At 48.6% G+C, this 21,330-nt stretch overlaps 6 protein-coding genes across 6 annotated transcripts; 3 read left to right on the top strand and 3 right to left on the bottom strand.

Moving 5' to 3' along the window:
• Positions 1-820: 820 nt before the first annotated feature.
• Positions 821-3,315, bottom strand: LY89DRAFT_90811 (uncharacterized protein). Its single transcript, XM_018223512.1, has 3 exons — positions 2,507-3,315; positions 2,306-2,458; positions 821-2,255 (listed from the first exon to the last, which is right to left on the bottom strand). The coding sequence occupies exons 1-3, from the start codon at positions 3,123-3,125 to the stop codon at positions 1,063-1,065; spliced, it is 1,965 nt and encodes a 654-aa protein (XP_018070017.1). The 5' UTR covers positions 3,126-3,315; the 3' UTR covers positions 821-1,062.
• Positions 3,316-3,749: 434 nt separating this feature from the next.
• Positions 3,750-4,500, top strand: LY89DRAFT_90855 (uncharacterized protein). Its single transcript, XM_018223513.1, has 2 exons — positions 3,750-3,861; positions 4,039-4,500. Exon 2 carries the CDS (start codon positions 4,091-4,093, stop codon positions 4,421-4,423), a length of 333 nt encoding a protein of 110 aa, XP_018070016.1. The 5' UTR covers positions 3,750-3,861; positions 4,039-4,090; the 3' UTR covers positions 4,424-4,500.
• Positions 4,501-4,620: 120 nt separating this feature from the next.
• On the top strand, positions 4,621-6,180 carry LY89DRAFT_749619 (uncharacterized protein; the record flags this gene model as incomplete). The annotated part of the gene is made up of 4 exons (XM_018221177.1): positions 4,621-4,698; positions 4,738-4,792; positions 4,933-5,432; positions 5,712-6,180. 4 exons carry the CDS (start codon positions 4,621-4,623, stop codon positions 6,051-6,053), a joined length of 975 nt encoding a protein of 324 aa, XP_018070015.1. The 3' UTR covers positions 6,054-6,180.
• A 671-nt stretch (positions 6,181-6,851) lies between these two features.
• Positions 6,852-7,701, top strand: LY89DRAFT_685611 (uncharacterized protein). The gene has a single exon (XM_018215118.1). It carries the CDS (start codon positions 6,941-6,943, stop codon positions 7,226-7,228), a length of 288 nt encoding a protein of 95 aa, XP_018070014.1. The 5' UTR covers positions 6,852-6,940; the 3' UTR covers positions 7,229-7,701.
• A 4,725-nt stretch (positions 7,702-12,426) lies between these two features.
• On the bottom strand, positions 12,427-13,482 carry LY89DRAFT_685609 (uncharacterized protein). The gene is made up of 2 exons (XM_018215117.1): positions 13,327-13,482; positions 12,427-13,143 (listed from the first exon to the last, which is right to left on the bottom strand). Exons 1-2 carry the CDS (start codon positions 13,413-13,415, stop codon positions 12,618-12,620), a joined length of 615 nt encoding a protein of 204 aa, XP_018070013.1. The 5' UTR covers positions 13,416-13,482; the 3' UTR covers positions 12,427-12,617.
• A 3,150-nt stretch (positions 13,483-16,632) lies between these two features.
• Positions 16,633-21,218, bottom strand: LY89DRAFT_618155 (uncharacterized protein). The gene is made up of 4 exons (XM_018210829.1): positions 20,800-21,218; positions 20,676-20,745; positions 17,258-20,617; positions 16,633-17,211 (listed from the first exon to the last, which is right to left on the bottom strand). The coding sequence occupies exons 1-4, from the start codon at positions 21,112-21,114 to the stop codon at positions 16,790-16,792; spliced, it is 4,167 nt and encodes a 1,388-aa protein (XP_018070012.1). The 5' UTR covers positions 21,115-21,218; the 3' UTR covers positions 16,633-16,789.
• Positions 21,219-21,330: the final 112 nt, after the last annotated feature.

Here is a 21,330-nt window from a genome sequence, read left to right as displayed (position 1 = left end):
CACCACCACCACCACCACCACCGCTAGCCCCCAACCCTCGCCCCTTTTCTTTCCCTCGCTCGCTTACCCCCAACTCCCCAGGCGGCGGTTGCTTATTAGCAAGCGCTGTGCATTGTGATGGATCACCCGCTTGATGTTTATGCATAAGCGTTACGCTTCTTCTGGGACGACGTCATGTCATGTCATGTCATGTCTTGGGTTTGAAGAAGCGGTTTAGAGATTTTCTGCATCGTCGGTGGGTGGGGGTTCATTGTCCCTAGGCAGTTTGAGGGGGACTTTCTCCGCTTGTTGGGATCAATGGGATTTCTAATGGTTCTTGCGTTAAAGGAGGAAAGTTTCTTGGCTTGGATATCCTCTTTAGACTCAGCCTCATTGTCCTCGCCTTCAGTCAGACATTTTAGTCAATGCACCATAGTGTAAATGTCCGGATAACACATATTACAGACAAGTAAGCAAGCAAAACAAGAGATGGAAATAAAGTTATATTCCTTTTTCAGGCCAGTATAATTACAACCATAAGCAAAACCATCCAAGGTATCGTTGCCAAGCCTGGCTTTGCATTCCAAAAGCACCGATAGCTACCAGAGCCCATCCATCTATGCCTCCATCCCTCCCTCCTTCGCTCCTTCATCCCGTCCGTAACTTCATCTAGGGAGAAAGAACCCCGCCGTATACGTGACTTTTTCCTCCCTTCCCAAAATTCATTGAATACAATGAGAGGACCCATACCCAGAATAAGAGATATTAACCGTGGCAGCAACAGTGGTATATAAAAAGCAAACGCTATGCAAAGGACACCCGCCATATGAGTCCAAGGAAACCGGGATACGTAATTACAAGTGTTTTGGTATGAAAGAACAACATCCGGCTTCCGTTTGCGAGCAGCCGAAGTGGATATGAAGAAAGTTTGCTCGTGATAAAGAGTTGATGCACGGCAAGAGCGCATCATCGTTCGTGTACTGGATCCATAGCTCATGTTGCGTATATTCCTCGATTGACTCGAGCGGGGTTGCCGCAGACGACAGTGTATGATGGGACGTCCTGCAAAGCGCTGTTAGTAAACTAAAATTGTGGATAAACGAATGAGCATACCCTCGTGACGACGGAGCCGGCCCCCACCGTACTTCCCTTGCCAATCGTGCGTCCAGGCAAGATCGTCACTCCACCACCAATCCAACAATCACTCTCAATAGTGATCTTCCGTCCAAAGTTTGGTCCGCGAGAACCCAATCTGCGTTTGGGGTCGATAGGCAATGTCGCAGTGTAGATATTGACATTCGGCCCGATGTGACATCTGTCGCCGATCTCAACCTCGCAAGTATCGAGAATGGTACAATTCTTTCCAATAGCAACATCTTGGCCAATGCTGATATTGTATCCATAGTCGCAGTTGAAAGGCGCCTCCACCACAACATTGTCGCCAACTCGACCAACGGGTGTGACAGGTGAGGCTTGAGTTGGTGAGATGACAGACTCTCGAGGCTGCAGGATGTCTCGAAACAGACGTGCACGTTCCTCTGGGGACACGCCATTGTTCGGATTGGTGCTGCTATTGAATCTCCAACAAGCCCCATTGCATCGCTCGCGCTCAAGGACAAGTTCCTTGTCGAAGGGGAAGTAGTGCTGACCTGCCAGCATTTGTTCCTTTTGTGTGCGTGGTCTGTTGGTAGATGCAAGGTTGGACAAAGCTAGCTGTGCCGCAACTTGAGGGTTGCTGTGTGGACTGCTCGAGTGTAGCTGAGGGTGCAGAATCTGTGGTAGAGTCGATGATGCAGATTGCGGTGTTCCAGTATCTGACTCGGTTCTCGGCTCCTGCCTTGAGAGATCATGCAGCGGGCCGACACGGTCATACACATTCTTCGGTGGCTGTCGGTCTGGATAAGCACTACTGGACGCTGTGATCGGTGTCGGTATCTGTGCATTGTAAGAAATGGCTGATAATCGGTTGTTCTCCGGGCTGGCGACTGAAGCACTGGGGATCGTCGATGCACTTGGTTGATCGTCATCCATGTTCATATTGCGACCACCATGTTGAGGATCGACGCGCAGGGTTTGTCCACGGTATCCAGGTAATGGTTCCCGTCGAGGTTGCGCAAGATGGTGTTGCGAGTACGGAGAAGAAGCTGAATATGGCGAATTCTCATATTCTGTCTTTGATTGCAAGGGGATCGGGGCTGCTTTTTGTTCCGTTTTGGGCCATTGGCCGCGCTGTTGGTAACCCGAGCAAACGAACCCGCCTCGCAAACAATTGTTACCTGCAGCACATTAGCCATGCATCTTATGTGTGTTTCGCACAGGGACTTACACTCTGGTCGACTTTCGTCACATTTCTTCTTTCGCCTCCGACAAGTCATGCAGCCGGTTTTTGTCCGGTTGCTGAAGTTTCGCTTTCGCTTCTTGGGATCAGATTGTGTGGACATCTCTCTTCCGTCGTTTCTATACGGACCATACGGATTGGCTGAACGGTCATCGTCAGGACTTGCATAACCACGTTGAGCGTCCATACTTTGCGATGCTCTTCGAAGAACTTCTCCAAGTTGCTCATCAGAAGTCATAACTGGTGGGGTGTACTGTCGTGGGTGCCACGGATCGTGTCCACGCACGTTCTCACGGATGTCCTCTTGTGATGCCATGAATTGCCTGTACTGAGATTCAGAACCATACGGATCTCGAGGCTCAATTGAAGCAGTTGGACGTAGTGACTCCTCTCGAGGGCCATCTGACTCCGTCGTCGCGGTGTTGGGGGTTTGTTTGGCGGAAGATGGCAAGGCATGAGTGTGGTATGAATTAGCTGAAGATGAGTTTTGCTCGATTGAGCCTGACCTCTTGCGTTTATGAGAGCCGTCAGGATCCGTATACGCATTTGAAGGCTGATATTGATGCCTATCTCCATTGGATGATGGAGGTAGCCAATCTTGGGTCGTCGTAGTTGTAATCGTCAGCTTTTCCTGTCCAGGAGGCGTGATCCGTGGTTGACCATTGGACCTCTCATCCGAGCCTCTTCGCGAAGGGACATTTGAGTTCAGAGGAGCTCCCACAGGAGGCTCTTTGTTGTTAACAGCCGTAAAACGAGACGTTGGCGAATCAGGTTGACCGCTCGTGTTTTGCTCTTCTGTCGAGGCCATCTGAGAGGCAATGACTCTCGGTTCTGACAGGCTCGCAGTTCCGGAATCGCTTCCTCGGCCTAGAATCTCCCTGGCAAGATTGACCAGATCTAAACCACCACCAGCTTGACCTCTAAATGACGCCGTGGTGTCGGATAGCTTCAAGGGAAACGAGGCCTGTCCCTCTACCTGTCGCGAAGGCGCGGACTCGAGCTGGGTGAAAGTAGCCAGCTTCTCGATTTGGGAGGGTCAAAGTGAGAACCAAAAGCTAATGTTTCCGTCGTAGATTGTCTTTGCGACTTTGGTGGAAGATTGATGGTGGAAAGGGAAGGAGAAGTTGATAATAGCGCTCTTGCCGTTAGACGCCCTCTCCGACCATTAGCCGAGTCGCGTGGATCCGAATGTTCAAAGTTCAAATTCCAGTTTTCAGAGTCGCTGCTCAATCTCCTCGCGCTCGTTTCTCTTCTCTATTGTTCTTGATCTGTCTTGAATCTCAGGCAATTGCGAATTCGTCGTTCTTCCCTTTCCGCGCGCCCTTTCGCCACTCGTTCCAACTTCACGTGTCGATCGATCCCGCCTCTCCCGTCTCTTCTACTCTCCACCCAACGGCAAGCGCTGTCGACTCGACAGAACCTTCTGAACAGACGCCTTAACCCCTCGAAACTCTTCTGGACTTCAATTGAATCCTGTTCGTTCTTCAGGTCCTCGAATTTTGCCCCTCGCTATCGGACTGCGCTGCGTCGATTCGCTGCTTACGGTCGGTCACCAGACTCCAGACACTGGCGCAGAACAGAATGAAAGAGTATTCAGAGGATGGCTGGGGATCGAGTCTATGCGAAACTTCTCACACTTCATACAAACCAATGTCTAAACCAAACGCGATGGATGACCCTCGTTGAAATGAGCGCTGACCGTGGTGATGAAGGATTCGAAGTGGCGCGCCTTGCGTAACAAATGGTTTGAGAACGTCAGAAAACGGGCATTCGATGATCAGCCTCAGTTGTAGCCCCGGATTTCCAACAACTCGGCCCTCCCGTGGAATTGACAATCGAGACGTCCCGTCTTCGACACAAAAGTATATCTATTCCACTTTCCTAAGTCCTGCACGTGGCGCAGCCGCGACAGAATTCGAAGAACGACGCGGACCGGCCAAGTCGTCTCTGGGTTCCTGCTTCTTTGCTTGCTTGCTTGCTTGCTCGTTTCTCAGCGCGCGCTTGATGCTTCTCTACCCAAGTCCTCGAGTCAGTGCGGAAAGTGGTGCTACAGCCGAAATCCGGATCGATTCAGATGATGCGGAAGTGGTCTGGGATGGGGGGTGAAGAGAATGGAAGTCTGGTCGAGGATTGCGAAAAGTAGACCCAGCAGTTTGGTAACGGAGAAGGCAAAGAATGGCAGCCGTTTGGGGCTGCTGCCAATATATTGACGCTCGCCTGTGGCTCACAGTAGTGTAGTGTAGTGTAGTCGCTCTGGGAGTCCGTAGTCCCTTGTAGCCCAGGTCCGCCGTCGAACATTCGTCATGGGGTTGGTGGTTGCCGTGCCCCTCCCAGACGACTCAGACTCACATTCGCCAGTCGCCAGTCGCCAGAAAAGTGAAGTGAGTCCCTTCCCTACCCTAGGCCTACATAGGTACCAGACCTACCAGAGCAGCCAGACCACACGGTACAGTACCATCCTCCAGAAAGCGAGCAGTGGGTGGCCTACCTTGCCCTGGGAAAGTCCCCTGTGCGGTGCGCATCCCAGGACTCAGGCCCGCAAACCTGGCCCATCTGAATCCCTACCCAGCTAGTTCGCATGTATATCGCGCGCCTATTGCGGGACCTCGTCTAAGGGGGGAAGGGAAGGGAAGGGAAGGCGGTTCAGCTGGCGGTCTCCTGGCGGGCTCCCTCCCCACTCCACCGAGCCCTCGCTGCGTCAGACAAACCAAACACTAGTCTTCGAAACACGCACATCCCATCAATTGCTCCCCAAGACCCAAGCAGACGCAAGCAAATCATCGACTCAATCGCGGAGTCGAGCAGTGCGACCAGGGTCCAGCCTGCATACGAAGCAGTTCCTGCACCGCGTCGTTCTTTTATTAAATCATTGGCGACGGGCGCTGAATCTGGCCATGGTCACTACATAAATTTACAACCTGCGCTGTTGGATCCGAGACGGGCCCTGGCTGGCTGGCTGGCTGGCTGGTCGTCTCCGAGCACCCTCGGCTCTCCTCGCGTCTACAACCTTAAGTTCGTCCAAGTAATTTACGTCTTGTCTCGCTGGATTGTGTGGGATTACCCAGAGTTATCTCACTCAGAGAGTATCATGGCATATGGCCGCATAGCCTCGCAGGTAGGTAGGTAGATATGTGCGTGAGCAGAGCGAGCAGGATCTCTTGTCCAGGAGAGCAGCACGTCCTGTATGTACGAGATGAGGTGCATGGCAGGGCACATTATTTTGTCTTTCGCTCTCTCGGAAAGATGGGAAGGAAGCCTGCTAGCCCAGTCGGGCTGGCGCCGGCAGATCAGGGCTCGAGAGCAAGCACTTGCAGCAGCAGTAGCAGCAGCACAAGGAGTCTTGAGTCGTGGGAGAGCCGACTTTCGACAGATAATACTCCTAGAAGTTAGCTAGAACCTACCCGTTCCCGTCATCGAGCAGCTCCTCGGTCCGCACATCAATCGATGGACACCAGGACATCAGATCAGATGTGCCATAGGAACCTCGACTCGTCGACCAGGCCTCAAGAGGCTTCTTCTGCTTGCCCGCCCCGCTGTTGCTCGACCACTTACGTCCCCAAGCCCTCCAGGACCAGCTGAGCGGCTGCTCGCTTTGCACAATGCTGCAGCAGCGCCCTTTGTGAGGCACATCACACTCTGGAAGACTACCGCGACAGTGTCATCCCTGCCCGGTCGCCTCATTGGACGCGCCTCAATGTCCCTCACCCGAAGCTGCGTCGGCGGTTATCTCGATTAGGCAAGGCTGCTAGACTGCACGACGTGCGAGGTCAACCTTCTCCAGACGTGCGCACGCCAAAATGCAAGAATGCGTGTGCCAGTCAGCAGAAACTGATAATCACCAGGTACCGCACCGAACCGCACCGCGCGCCGCCCAAGACTTCACTCAAAACGTCGTCACAAACATCGCACATCGTACATCACACACGCTACGCTAGGAGAGCAATAGCACAGGAGACACACAGCAGCGGCAGTGTTCAGCATCGTGTACGTTGTGGCACCCCGCGGCAGCACACCTGCAGTAGTTCAGCAGAGAAGGGGCAGCCAGTCAACCGTTTGGCGCGTTGGAATGCCCTGAGACGCTGCCAATGGGCTTGCGCGGATCCTGGGTAAAGTGCCAGAGGATGCAGTTATTCGGACGTGCACGTATGGAGGAGTAATTTGCAACAAACGGTACTTTGGATGTACTGGTCATCGTAAGAACTCTGCCGCTTCGAACCCTGCACGCATAAAGATGACAATGATGGGCGAGGATGATGGAAGGTCGAATCCAGCCCTTGGCATTCATCAAGCCCGCTGCGTCTCTTTGAAACAATACTCCGATGGGATCATGGCAGGGATCGAGTCCAGGAATAGAATTGGGAGATCACAACCACGCGTGAAGCTTGCTAAATTGCGGGTTCGTGATGGCGTGAAACCAAGATCAATAAATACTTTATTGGGAGGCTGAGAAGTTGGATGCTGTTGGTTCTAAAAGAGGGCTACAACTACAGGAGCACGATAGTTATGTTGTTGTTGGTGATGGCGAGAGTGGTGTTTACTGATGATTGATAATGGGGGCGATTGGCCTGGGGAACGATCAAGACTTGTGTGACAGGTAGGCGAGTTCGGGCACCGCGCTTCAAGATGCGTCTGAGACGAAGTGCTCGGCAAAGCAAATACAGACTGACGCTCAAGGCAGCCGGGATCAGCGGCCGATTAAGGTCCTCTTTTAGAGAACAAAAGACTGAAGAGGATCTGGTGCTCCTCCAGACCTTACCCTCAACCGCTTCGCTACCCCTCAACAAGGGCTCTGTTCCAGTTCCAGAGCCAGAGCAATGTAGAACCTTCACAGTGATTCGGAGGATTAACTTGGTCATGACCGCATTTGGCCAAAACACCGGCATGACGATATTGCTGATTGCACTCAGTTGAAAAGCAACTAACGTCGATAGGCTGGGTGAAGAGTAAGAAACGGATGTAATACTGCCGGCAAAGACCATGAACCACTCTATCACCATCGAACTTCTCAACGCAGTCACACAGCTTCTTGGACACGCGCTCCCAAAGCAGGAAAGTTCCGTACTCCTTGCAACAGTTTGCCCACGAATCATCGGAAGCAGAACGAGATTTCTGAGCACAGGTCGTGAAAAAGTGTAAATGAGACTCGATTAAGCGCGATGTGACTGCCTCTTCCAACTTCCCTTCGAGCTAGTCGTCAAACATCAGCCTTGGAGTCATCCTTTCTTTCCCCACTACATAGCTAGTTGTGGGTTTGAAGTCGGTAGGTATGCTGTGCCTCGCTTTCGCATTTTCCAATGATGCCCAAAATATTTCGTTTTATTACTCGTTTCTAGTTGCGTGTGGCGTGTGTGTCGGGGGAAGGTTCCAATCAAGGTCAGGCAGTGGCAGACGTTCTACAGAATGTCGCAGGCATCGTTCACATTCGCAAGGATTCTGCGGAGTGGCTTGATTTCTCGTGGCCTCGTGATAGAGCCTGTGCTTCCCCGGCCACAGATTTTAGCCGCCTAGTGGCCCGTTAATCCCTATAACACCACCTCACTAAGGCCTAATTCTCCCAGCTTACTTGAGGACTCGTCTCCCATGCGTTAGGTTTCAGGTTAGGGTAGGACCGAGGCAGAGATACCCGGCTTACAGATCATCCTCCATTTGACGCGGAGAATTATCTATTTTTGCTCTGGCGGATATCGGCCCCCTCGATCGCGGCAGAGATGTCGATGAGCGGTCCATCACGTGGCTCTGCTGGGTCTGTTATCGGACTTGCAACACCGGCCTCGTATTAATATTACAAGATATAATTTGCCAACATTCGATCAAAGTCTCGAGTATCTCCCCGTGTGGAAGTGAAAAATACCCCTTTCGGATATTATGAAGTGGGAATCTTCCGACGAATCATCAATTCGCAGACCCATATTATTTAACGTCCAATCGCTCCTCGCTTCCTGTCAACGCAAATTCTTTTTTCTATCGACCTCTGTTCATTATGAAATAGACCAAGTACTGCATATGAATAAGTGTAGCGACAATTGCCAGCTGTTCGGGCAAAGTGGTTTCAGAAGCAGAGTCGGTTGGAATCAACCACTCACCTTGCAGTTTCGTAGCCGCCGTTGCTTAAGCGCTGTCCAAGTTCGGTCCCCTTTTTTTAGACGCTGGCGAAATCTCAAGCCAGATTCCCCATGTTCTTTCTCCATTCAATAGATCTTCTGCTACACCATCTCTCAGGTCTCCAACGTCAGACCTGCATGGTACAGACGCAAACCTACAACACCACTCGGGAAGCTTAAAATAAGCTGTGGGATCGCTTCTGGCGGACGACATGCACGGGAAGAACGGCCAGACCAGCGTCTCGCTCGGGAGACCGCTACAGTTTGCAGCAATGTAACTCATCGGAGAATCATCCGGGTCCATGTGGCTTCACCCAGGATTGACGATCAGCGCGTGGTTAGAGGTTGGAGTATGCAGGTACAGCAAATGATAGACTTGGAGGGACTGAGTGCGTCATAAGGCTGATGCCCTGTGGCTACGAGGCAAAAGCGCTTATGCACCAATGTCTTCAAGGGTTCTGCAAGGCTGGCGGCGCGAAATTTATCCATTGAAGCGCCGCCCCCCTGAATGGTCGTCCCCAGATGGGCAACCTCACGCTAGGTTACTTGGAGGAGTATACAAAGAGGATATACCAGCGCCTATGCGCGATGACGAGGTGGGATACGTCTCCTGTCTCCTTCACCGGCCGACAGGTCAAGATTGGGTTGGCCAAGGGTCCTGGTTGAGAATATAACCCGATCGTTGTACGCGGGAACGCAGGTACTCAAATCTCATCACACGTCTCCTTGCATAGATCCTGCAAAAAAGAGATGCGAGATGAGAACATTACAACCTTATCTTTGGTTTCATTGATCTGACTGATCGACGTGGGCGTGGAGCGAGGCGGTATTCTTAGCATTTATCCGCACCCTTTTTTAAGATGTACGGCACAGAAAGCCTATTTCAACATCTGTCAAGTCGATAATGTTGTACAGAGCATCTCGCGTATGCTTGTATTTCTATTTCTATGGAAGCCAACTTGCTTTACAGGTATTCGTCCAATGCTTAGGTCATTAGAGTGGTTGTTGTTTGTCTAAATTGTTTGTTGGTAGGATATTGTGCAATCCCCCGCACCAAGTTGTACATGCGAAGCTATTCTTAGCGAAAGTCTCGGCTTTAGAGTTCTCACTTGCTGTACATCGATATTTTGGTCTTTGGAAATTCCAAAAAATGCAAGCTTAACTCAGCTAATAGCCCCACTTGGAAAGACCAACACTATGCAATCTATGTTTCCCAATATATCTATTCCAGGAACTACTTCTGTTTCTTCCCTTTCTTCTCTCTTATGACTGAGATTTTTTCAAGTAGTCGATCTTTGAAATCCAACTCGGGTCTGACGAACTCATCAAGATCCCGGCTTGACCCAAGTTCCAACGACCACCTAGCGGCTATCTGCATTCTCACAGTCTCCAACTCATTGTTGCCGAATCCTTCTTGTTTTTAGATTTGATCTTCTTCCTGCATCCTTTCGAATGTCACGTTGTTGGGAAGTGTCTCCAGCAACAATTTTTTTTACCGAACTACAGTGCACCACAAATTTTCCCCCAACCTATCTCATTCTATGCTACTTGCTGCTCATACTAAGACTTACACATAGCCAAGATCCATAATTAATGCTGTTCAGATCTCGTTGGACAATTGACGTATTTCTTCCTGCTGCTGTGTGCCATAGATTCTTCTTCGGTTATGTTCGCTGCTTCTACTCTTCCAAATATCTTACATCAATCACAATCATCATATACATTCGCGATATTAGAAAATTGTTTAGACTCATTTGATCAAAAACGGTCAAATGATGTGGAATGATTGCGCTGATTTTCGTGAAAACATCGAAATTGGAGTTCTCGGTTGTTGTTAGGCGAGCTTCCCCTGAATCCGCTTCACTCAGATACCGCTTCATTGCATGTTTTCCAAATTTCATTTTGACATCAATTCCGTCGAGGAGCGAATGATCCATTACCATTTGCTCATGAGAACTTCGTGAACTATATTTCTTCGTCATGTACTTGTGGAATTTGAATCTACTCGAAAATTTTCGGGGGTAAAATCGGACATTTAGAAGGACTATCCCTTCCTTTTTTCTGATTTCATTAACTTGCGCTAGATACAATAGCACGAAATATCCCAGAAGCGTACTCTTAAACGTCCAAGAAAACCTGGGTCATTGAAAAGGGAAAAAACCACTTGCAGAAACTGGGTACAGAACGCCATGAAAACTCCTACATAATTGTTCTCGGTACACTCCCTCTCCTTCTCCAATCCATGGCGATGCAACAAAATAAATTACACAGAGCTCCACAAGAAACACCCATCTTCAGCCTTAGGCAGACGCTCGTCATCTAAAAAGTGTTAGGTGGGTGGCAGTTTCCCCAATCTAGCATGGCGTGGTTGCCTAAACTAGCCAGCCACCTTGAAAGATACCCTACATAAAGTTCAATAAGCATTTCTACTCCCGCCGATAAAAAGGCACTTTGGTCAACTTGAAACGATACTGAGAAGATTAGCATGGCCCCTGCACTAAGGATGACACGTTTAATCTAAGAGAAGCTACTCGTTTTTTTTGGCATTTCTTTAGTAGCCACAATTTTTTTTAAACTTGTGATTATTTTTATCGCACTTTTTTACATATTTTTTTATACATTTTTAAGCGAGATCTCGCTTATCAGCGAGCTCTTTTTCAAGATAATATTTGCCTTGTTATTGGCTGCGAGAAAATTGTTGTATGCATGTCACTGGGCAGGACTTCACCTTGCGACGTTGCAGGTGTGGTTATTATCAAATGAAGTACCACACTTATCATCCATCTCATGTTTTGTATACTACCCAACCACCAATGAGTTCCTTAAACTGCTTGGCCGATGTTGGGACATGCACTTCTTTTTGCACAACTGTCTTCCTCGACAACTGAAGTTCCACCTGAAGAATGACGAATCTGTCAAAGCCATATGTAGCACTACTTTCATTCCATTCCAAGATATATCAGATGAGGAGAAATGTCTGAGGATGCTTTGAATGCGCTAGCCTAGTGTCACAACTCGCATCATCAAGTCCGGAGTATCGAGCTCAAAGATTTAACTATTGTTACTTCTTGTACATTCTTTGTTGGCAATGTATTCTAGTATGATTTGACACCACACGCTGAATCTTCCCATGGTCGAGTTTCTGTGGGCTCACTTTCCATATTAATGGATTTGGTACTTGGGATTGGATGCTAAGTTTTCCTGTTGCTGGTTTTCTGAAACGAGCGACGTCCATACGAATGATCTGGCCAAAATCACTCCTAACTTCTCACTTATGAGAAGGAACTGGAAGCAGAATAAGGTCATGGAAGATCGTCGAACGTGGGTGGAGGCGCAACTTGTGAGAAAAGATATCAGATAAGACAATTATGGTAAAGTCCGTCTTTTTTCTCATGCAACGCTGCTCTTGTACTGTCTTTGTGATTGTCCGACTTCAAGAGGGAGAATGAAGTTGCAAGAGATAGAGGATGAACGTACAGTTACTGTAAAATTAGAACGCAGAATAAATTGTCCCAGGGTTCGTCGGACAATATAAGTCGACTGAGTCTCAAGTGTGAATTGAGATTTGAGAGATGTAATTGTGTGACAACGACACGATGAACGATATGGACTTGCTTCTACCTTGAGAAGAGGTTGCTTTTCGCACTTATATTGTCCCACAAACACTGGGACAATATTATCGTGTAAATGTTTCTGGTATCAAAAAACTTGGGAAACTCACAAGCACTACTTTAGCTGAGCATCCCAGGAACCCGAGGAGATTGCATAGATAGACAGTTGTGCAGAGATCTGAAGTCCGTCAGCAAATGAGTACTTTAAAGCGGTATAAGTTCTCTCTTCTTCAAGTTAAAGTAAAATGATCGAGTGGCAAGAAACTGATATATGATCAGGGCATACACTGTAGAACTTATAATGACGCAAGGATAGATCTTGCACATAGCAACCAGACTGCTCATTATTTTGCAAATCGCTTTTCATTCATCGAGTATTGTTGTCGATGGGTATCATGTTTAACAGACAGAATTCCTCAGATCAGCAAAAAAAAGCCCCAGCAGATCACTGCAATGAATTATTCTCTGCATTAACGATCGCCATTCCTTTACTTTTCTGACTCCACCCTCCAAAATATGTTCATAACCATTGAATGGAATGACGTTATCATTTTCGCTCGTAATCTTCCCATGACTGTGCCTTCTGCATTACTTTGCCTTCGGGGGTCGACCACTTCCGCGCTTTGGCTTTCCATCGTCAGTCGCAGCCGCAGCTGCTACTTTCTTTGCTGCAGCCTTTGCTCCGGCCTTTGGGGGTCTACCACGTCCACGCTTTGCAGCAGGAGCAGCAACTTCTGTCTCAGGTTCATCATCGGCCTCCTCCTCCTCCGCCGCGGGCTCCTCCTCTTCTCTCTTCCTCTTCGTGTCCTTGGGAGTGGCAGCCGACTTCTTATTCTTCGCAGCCTCTTTCGCAGCCTCCTTCTCCTTCTTGGCGGCCTCCTTCTCTAGCTTCGCGGCTTCATTTTCCTTCTTGGCAGCCTCCTTCTTCTCGTTGACTTCCTCAGCTCTCTTCTCGATGTCCTCCACGAGATACCATCGCTTGTCGGGTCCGCCTAGAAATGCATCCTTGGCTTCCTTGATCATTTGGAGACCCTCGACATCGGCGTCCTTTAGGTTGTATCGAGACTTGACGTTTGAGATTCCGATGATCGAGGCATCGCGACACTCCTCGCATCTACTCAACTGAATTAGCACTGGAAGCTAGCTGATAAAATAATAAACTCCGGAAGCTGAGCTTTAAATCGATCTGACAAAAAAATGATGTCAATCTGCGTTGATGTTGTTATGGCTCGGGAGGCAAAATACAGGCTCTCGGCATAAATCACCATCAGGTTTGGAGAAAGAAAATAATACGTACTGTTCTTCATTTGTGAATGGGTTGGTGCGGAGTTTGGCATCTGCGGTGTCGCAGGTATCGCAATTGCCTTTCGGAAGTGGTCCAGGCATCTTGGGATTCAGATGGTTGTGTTGTGAGGATGAGTTGTTGTGTTCTCGAGGTTGTTGTTTGTGAAAGATAGAAACGCGTGCAAGATATATTTCACGCGACAGCCAGCATTCTTAGCGGCATGAGCCGAAATACTGCGCCACCTCCTTGATATAGCCGAGATAGAGAACATCTGGGTTGGGTTTCCACCAGCTACGTAATTCAAGAGTCATTACAGATTAATTGCTCCTCAGATCTAATCTTCATTGGAGTCAACTGATAATTCTGGCCTCGCGATCTAATCATACTCTGATTTAATGGTGAAACTAGATAGAACTACGGCCCAAGCCAGTGAAAGACTTCTCAAAGTCATAACAGAAATCCATAAAAGCTCAACTTTCTTCGGATGTAATTGCTCAAAGTTAAAAAAAAAAAAAACTACTACCTCTGACAGGGCACTGATGCTGCTTTAACAATCAACTACATCGCTTTCGCCCATCGCCCCTGTGGCGAATTTGATATCCGCAGAGACATCGAAGCCGGCAAGGATAGAAATGAGCCGTAAAGGTGAGAACGCTACACAACCCATAACATACGTCTGCAATAACCAATCACGAGCTGACATCTTCTGCTCATCTTGCATCAAAGCAACCACAGCTCGATCCGACATGAGATTAGCCCAAAGTCCGATACTACAAGCGCAATCATCGTAGCAAGAAGTCGAATCCGTCGCCCATAATGCTCCACGCCGAATTGCGGCTGCAATAGTAACGGGATCACTGTCGATGATATCTTGAAGGAGCCCTGGAATGGCTTGAATGGTATCTTGAGAGTGATAAAAGTTCTCGCGGAAAGTTATCGAGCATGTTCCACAAAGCTCTGGTACTTTCAAGCCATGACGAGCTAGAGTTTTCTCAGGATTAGGAAGTGTGCAAAGATCAGTCAAAGCCTCCCGGCTTATCAGTTTTGACGAGTTACCCAGGTTTAAAGCCGATTGAAAAGCTTCTCCAATGTCCGCCCCTGGGTCCTGGGGAACGAGCACCATGCCCTTCCTAGCATGGTTCATGAGAACAGCAGCACACTGGCTCCTGGAATTGGCAATAAGTCTCGTGTACTTCACAAACCTCTCCCAAGCCCGATAGCGAACATTGAAGATATTCCAAACACAGGTCGCGAAGAGGGCGTTCTCTCCGTATGTTGGCTCCCGATCAGACGTTCCGTGGAGGCAGTCCAATGCCATAGCATCGATCGTGCCAATGACGAAAGCTTGTGGAAGGTCGCTTTGAAATGCACCAGTTGCGTATGCGTAGCTAGCACAAGATATTCTGCTCGAGGATCCAATGTCATAGAGCAAGTCGTGCATGTTGGCGAACAGGACTGCAACAAACATGGCCTTCCGACTAGTGTGGTGCTCGGCGGCAGTCTGATATGCAAAGGGTGCGAGTCCAGCACAATCGATATAGCTAGCACAAGCAAAGTCGTGGGGTGAAATTTCAGCAGGTCCAGTGATGAAGCTACCCTTTCCCTCTGCTGCCCAAGTGTATTGGATTTGCCGATTAGAAGTCTGTTGATCCAGCATCAACAGTCCAACCAAGCCTACACCTCTCATTTTATCTTCATGTTCTATTGCCATCTGAGCAGTCCTCTCGATAGCGTGTTTGATCCCACCTGGCATGTTCTTCTCGTCATTATCGAACCCATAGTCGACAATTCCCATTAGCTGAGCAGTCCAAAAATCTTTGACAGTCTTTGGGTCATTTGATAGTGCAACTTTCTTTGCCACGCCCATCCAAGCAAATAAAGGGCAAGGTCCCATTCGCAAGTCTTCTGGTGCCATCCAATTATTTGCAGCCTTCTTGAATGCCGCATCACTCTCCCAATTTTGACCACCAATACTTTTCGGGCCTACTTCATTGATACAACCTTGTTTCGGGCTAGAGACCACGTGGAACTGGACATCGTTCATAGGAGGATATCGCTGGTGCCTGTATGGCATCCGAAGGCTTTTGTAGACTCTGTCTCCAATCTCAACTAAAAATCAATCAGCACTTTAATTCTTGCTAAGTGAGGAAATACTGACGATCTTTCATAAGAGTCTCATGTATGCCGCAATCCACACACGCGTGAGCTAAAACCTTCCATCCTTCGAGCTAGCCTTGATCATTGGCAACACTACGAACTAGTTGTGCAAATGCTCTATTCTTCTTGGAGAAGGATCTGTTTGCAAGCTCAACGTCAGTATCTGTATGCATTTTGATGAGCCTAGTCAAGAGCCTTGGTTCACAAATGTCCGACTTAGCGTGGGAGATCGCTCGGGTAGCAGCTTCCAGACCGGCTGTGAAGTCAGCCTGAAGCTCAAGGAGGTCAGCTTCTAACGAAAAGTAAATGATCTCGTCAAAATCCACGAAAGAACTCATGATCGGATTGAGTATCAACAATAATTAAACGAATTTGGAACAATAGAATATGAGTACAAGACGGACTTCAGGCAGGATACCGCACAAACTGTACTTGAGTAGGATTCTTTTCAACTTACCGCCCTCAGCTCTTACGAAAGGAAAGTAACCACACCATAAAAGATGATAAGGCTGGAAGTGATCCAGGAATGTTTGAGGCTGCATCTTTTCCCGCCTCTGTTGGTTTTCTACGCGACTTCGTTGGACGAATCCTTTATGAAGAAACCCGATAATTTGGTAAATTTGCAATACGACACCATTATCATACACAGGTACCTCCTCATAGGTCAAGACTAGGAACTCTTTCTATAACCTGGGTTGCATTGAACTTGGCTCAGTTAATGGTATTGCCGTCCTTTCTTTTTTTCTCTTCGTGATGCCTCGATCACCAACAAGCCTAGAGATAGATTGTGGAAATCTAGGGCATATGTTCTAGGCTTTGCCAAAAACGTTTTTGAAGTCAAAAGCAAATGATGTGAGCAATGACAAGCCGTCAGGTTGGAAGGAGGGACAACTGGTTTGAAAATCCATCAAAACTGTGGGTACGCTCCAAAACATGGATAAATCGAGAGAACGAGGTCATGTCCTAACATACAAGACGACTTTCGGAGACGAGAAGTCGGGACACAAGGAGGGACATTGACGCACCTTCCACATTGGATGCATAATCTATATGCAAGCGCCAAAATCAGGTTGAGGGAATATTGGAGTATACTTACTCCGAGCAGTTTTCGTGATAAGAGTACAACGAGCACGTTCACACTGTAAATAAAAGTGCTTGTCTGGTCAGTCCAGATGTCCCTGCTCGACTTTGGAGTCTTATCCTAATATACAATACAATGCATTCTTCGCTATTTGCCACAACGCCGACCTGAGGTATCAAGAAAAGGGAGGAACATTGTTACATCTTGCTAATGCCGTTATATGCAGCCCAAAGTCGCTCATGGCCTGAAAGAACTCCGGAAATTTCCCACGCTACCGTTCACTTTTGGTTTAGGTTTGTATCGCGGCTTCGAGTGGAGCAAACTCTCAGCCTTCTTCATCTCACTTTCCTTGATCTCCTCCTCCAGATCGACAAGCTTTGCCGCAATCTGGTTCATTTTACCTCCATCGTCTGTCTCCTCATTGAGCTCAGAATCGTAATCGTCCTTTGCTTGGGTCAATGCCGAATCATACCACTGATCTAGCCTGCATTTCTCGATGAAATGTTTCAGTGCATCGTCCTCCACAAGCATATCCTGCACGATCTGCTCTCTGATGCTGGCATCAAGTACCGTAAAACGGGGATCCAGGCCCTCGCTGCCAGCTCCTAAGACCTCTTCAGGGCTCATAGGCTTGATAACCGATCTCTTGTCAAATAGACCTATGCTTGTTAGTTTTTCGGCAGACATTTGGAGAAACAAACTTACGGTCTTTCAGACACTGTCTAAATGTCTGGTAGAGAGCTGTTCTGGCAAGCTGCTCGGACACCTGTTGATCGTCCTTTTGCACTGTATTATTGATCTCGGCCCAATCGTCTCGTAACATACATCGTTTCCAGATGATGCGTTGCGTCAAAATCTGCTCATCCTTCTTCTCCAAGCCGTATCGTGCAGCTTTCAGAGCAAGGTAGAATTGCTGGCTATGAAGGTAGCTCAGCTCTTCAAATGAACCATTCCCACCCATTAGCGTAAGTAGATCGATCAGCATTGGTGCCTTCATTGCTTTGTGTTTTATTAAACAGTCCATACTTTCTTTGAGAAGTGCTAACAGCTGGGGTTGCTTGATCAGTTCGTTGTTGCCAAACGACTCCAACGCCAACTGCAACTCTGCTCTTTCGTCGATAGCCGATTCAATGCTGGGCAATATGAAATTGAAGATCGTCTGCTGAATTTTGATCAGACCAAGCTGATTCTGGGCAGATGAGACTTCGCTCTTGCCTCCCTTCGATGACAGAATCTCATTTGCCTGACTAGGACTCTTGTTTGCCAGAAGTGCGAGCTTGCCGATGCTCAACTCGACTTGCTTGCTCCATAGATCATCCTCCCCAGTCAGTCCAAGCTTGAGTAGGGTCTTTGAGGCATGATCAAAGTCATCTTCTCGGGTAATGTCATTGATCCAAGATAGCTTTGCGTATTCGTCCCTGTGCAAGAATGCCGTCAGGTAGTCTTGTTGTTCTGGCCACCCGTCGAACAAGTCGGCTATATATTTATCTCGAATATCTACCTCGAACAATGCCGTTGCCCATGCGGAGCCGAATTTCTCGAAGCAACGTCGGACACGTTCTCTTAGGGCGTAGTATTGCTGTGTATAAAGATCCTTCTCCTCCTTCGAGATACCCTTTTCGTGCGTTTTAGCTGAACTGACATTAAGCCCGTATTGAAGGACCATCGCAAGACTCGGCAACAGCTCATGTTTCTCGGCTAGGTTAGCAGCAGCATCAGGAAGCTGAAGATCTTCAGCAAGGTCCGCGATTTGTCTCTGTTGGGCGTCATCCAACAAATGAGCTATACGTTCTGCCTCGCTTTGCCATGGTTCACCCTCTTGGCAAAGGTCCCATCTGATGCGCTCACGAGTCGCCCGAATCGTAATATCAAGTAGATCGGGGAACTCTAGTCGTACTTTGTTCACCAACCTCGGGTGCGGTCGTTCTTCTCCTTCGATGTTTTCTTTGTCCCAGTATCCTTTTAAAAGCATCCCTGCCAGCTCCGCCTGCTTTCGAATGTTTTCTGTTGTGAAGATGGTCGATGTCCAGAATTCGGGAAGTCCTTCATAGCCGACCTTCAGTATACCATGCTCTAATTTCTCATCTCCAAGACCGTAGAGATCAAGATTAGCAGTCCTGAAATCGAAGGCAGCTTGGAGAGCGCCAAGTACCATGTCGTCTCCCTCGCTTAACAAAGCGCAGATACCATCGTGACCTTTCTTCCCGTCCTGGTATGTATATTTGATGACTTGGTAAGCCCAAGGGATCGCAATCTCAAGATTCCAAACATCCTTAATGAACCAATGTCGTACTCGGTCTAGTTCTCCAGTTTCGGAAACGGGCTCGGTCTTGTAGTCCTCATGGATAAACTCAACAACCTCAGTCAGCAGCCCACGTTTCTGGCCAATCGATTTTTCTTTCAGGCTGGCGTCATATAGCTTCCATATTGACGATGCAGCAGTCATCTTTTCGGCAGCCCACAGGAGCTTCCACTTTGTGGTCCTGTCCAGCACAACTGCGCTGGCTTTGAGGTACTTGGCAAGATCTCGTAAGGCTGCAGATCGCTTTCTTAAATTTTGCTCGACCGAGGCAGGGACAGAGGGAATATACGGTGTCTCGGACTTGGATATGTCGAGACTCAGCTCTAAAGCGGCTTCACCAACCTCCTCTCCTGAGAACTGCAACTCAGGTCGTACCGCGAAGCTGAGAGGATTTTGATCCAGCGTCCCAAAGAAGACAGCTTGCTCTAACTTGCTTTTGGCAGTAACCTGCTGTGGTCTGCTCGATGTCAACCTTGTGATGTCGGTTGCTGCTACACGCACAACACCGCCGCCTCTCACCATGAGAACAACTGCAGGATGCTTGGCCTTGTGACGTCGGGATTTCGGATCTTCGATGCCGTGTGATGGAGCTTGCGGCTCTTCCATACCCGACCCAACAATCTCGACATTCATGTCCTCTCTAAAATCAACGACGTCCTCGAAAGATAAAGGTGATAAGTGGCTCTCCGATCGAAGTTGTAAATCTGGAGAGTCTGGCTGTTTCGCCATGGACACGACCACCACGGCTCGATCAAAGACTAAGTAAGCAACAAGCGCCGGATTCGGGAGGTACAGTCGGGGTTTCGTTGTTGCTATACGGCTCACTGGTGTCTTGTAGGACTTAACAGGTCGAATGGTGCCGATTTCCAAATTATCTCTACTCAGCACGAGTTCAATGAGGAAGTAATGAGAGTCGTGACGATCTGTCATGGAAGTCAACAGCAAGAGATGAGCTCCATCATCGCGATCGCTGAGCTGCGAGTCTTTGACAGATCTTGGGGTGTATGAAAAGTCGAGGAGCTCGAAGGTTTCCAGCAGTAGCTCACTAAGTGCAGGGCTTGTGTGCTTGATGGCCATGACAATAGCTTCCCGTCCTTCAGCTTCTGCGTTAAGTGTGGCATGACCTCCCCGCTGTATGTTCCAGGATTGAAGCTTTCCTTTCGCCGTTGCCGAGATCACGGTTCGCTCCCCAACTTTGTCTGGTCGAGCAGCACGAATTGCTGCAATGTCACCGCGCCCATTGGAACTTGAAAGAACATTTCTCAAGCTTCCAAAGATGCCGCCAGCGCCTGTACCGTTGTTGCTTCGAAGAAATTGCACGGCGATCGCAGGTCTTCCTTGGCCATCTCTAACGCTCATGTAGGCAATTCTCCCAGTACTGAATGCAAGGACAAAGCCAGCTGACTCGGCATTCAGGATCTGAACAACCGTCTCGCTGTGTTGCATGCCTTGAATTGTGTAGTCGACGCCATTACGCTGCAGCCTGAGATCAAGAGTAGCCGCACTTGAAATCGACTCCCAATATGTGATCTTGCCAGTGGTTGGAATGACCACAACAAGTCCAGGGTCTGAGGAGGACGCTGAAGCTGAGACCAGAGATCCGAGAGGGAGGGGGTCGTAACTGTGTTTCGAAGGTAACGGCAGCGCAAAGGTAAAGGTTTCTGGGGATTGCAAGTTCACGGCGTAGGGCCAGACGATGGCATGTGTATGTGTGAGAGTGAGCGCGTAGCCGCTATCTGAATAGATAGCACCATGTTGACGACCTATCAATCAAATCAATCATTATTCTCCGTTCCTCTGCCGTGCATATACAATACGTACCTGCGGCGTCCGCGCGCAAACGATCTGGAAGAGCAGGAAGCTTGCTGACAGTGTATGTATCGTTGGTAGTCTACAGTGAGATTGTTAGAACATATCCGCAGAAATGCAGGGCACATCAACATACCAGTACAACACTTCCGTCGCCTTTGCTACCTCGATCTGTAGATCTTGTTTTCTTTCCCCCTCTGACTGCGATCTCCTTAGACGGTGCAGGGGCGTCCTTCATATTTTCATGCTTGGTCAGCGCAGCGACTTTCTGATTTGTGACTTCCTCCATCTCGGGAGCGGCATCAGGAGCCACGAATGTAGATTCAGTTAAAGTACTTCGTTGTCGCTTTGCCTTGGGTGGAGCTATGGAGTCTCCAGAAGGTCTTGGTCTTCGTCGAGACGTGCGGACTGTGGGCGCAGGCGCACTGCCATTCTGGGAAGGAGAGAACATATTGAGTTCCCTCAAAGATGAGCTGGTGATGCTCAAGCTTGATACGCGCGTGTATGATGGTCTCAAGTCATTTGAAGATGAAGTCGCGATGCAGAATCTCAGACTGAGCGGAGCTTGTTTTGTTGTCTAGACATTTAATTGGCGCCTTGGGCAATATTCTCGCCTTAGCGTATTTTCGGCTAGGCGGTCAAGCTCTCATCAATGTTCGAGAAGCCT

The sequence above is a fragment of the Mollisia scopiformis genome (assembly GCF_001500285.1).
Source record: "Mollisia scopiformis unplaced genomic scaffold LY89scaffold_14, whole genome shotgun sequence".
NCBI classification, from domain to species: Eukaryota; Fungi; Ascomycota; class Leotiomycetes; order Helotiales; family Mollisiaceae; genus Mollisia; species Mollisia scopiformis.
This window is presented reverse-complemented; position numbering and strand designations above follow the sequence as displayed.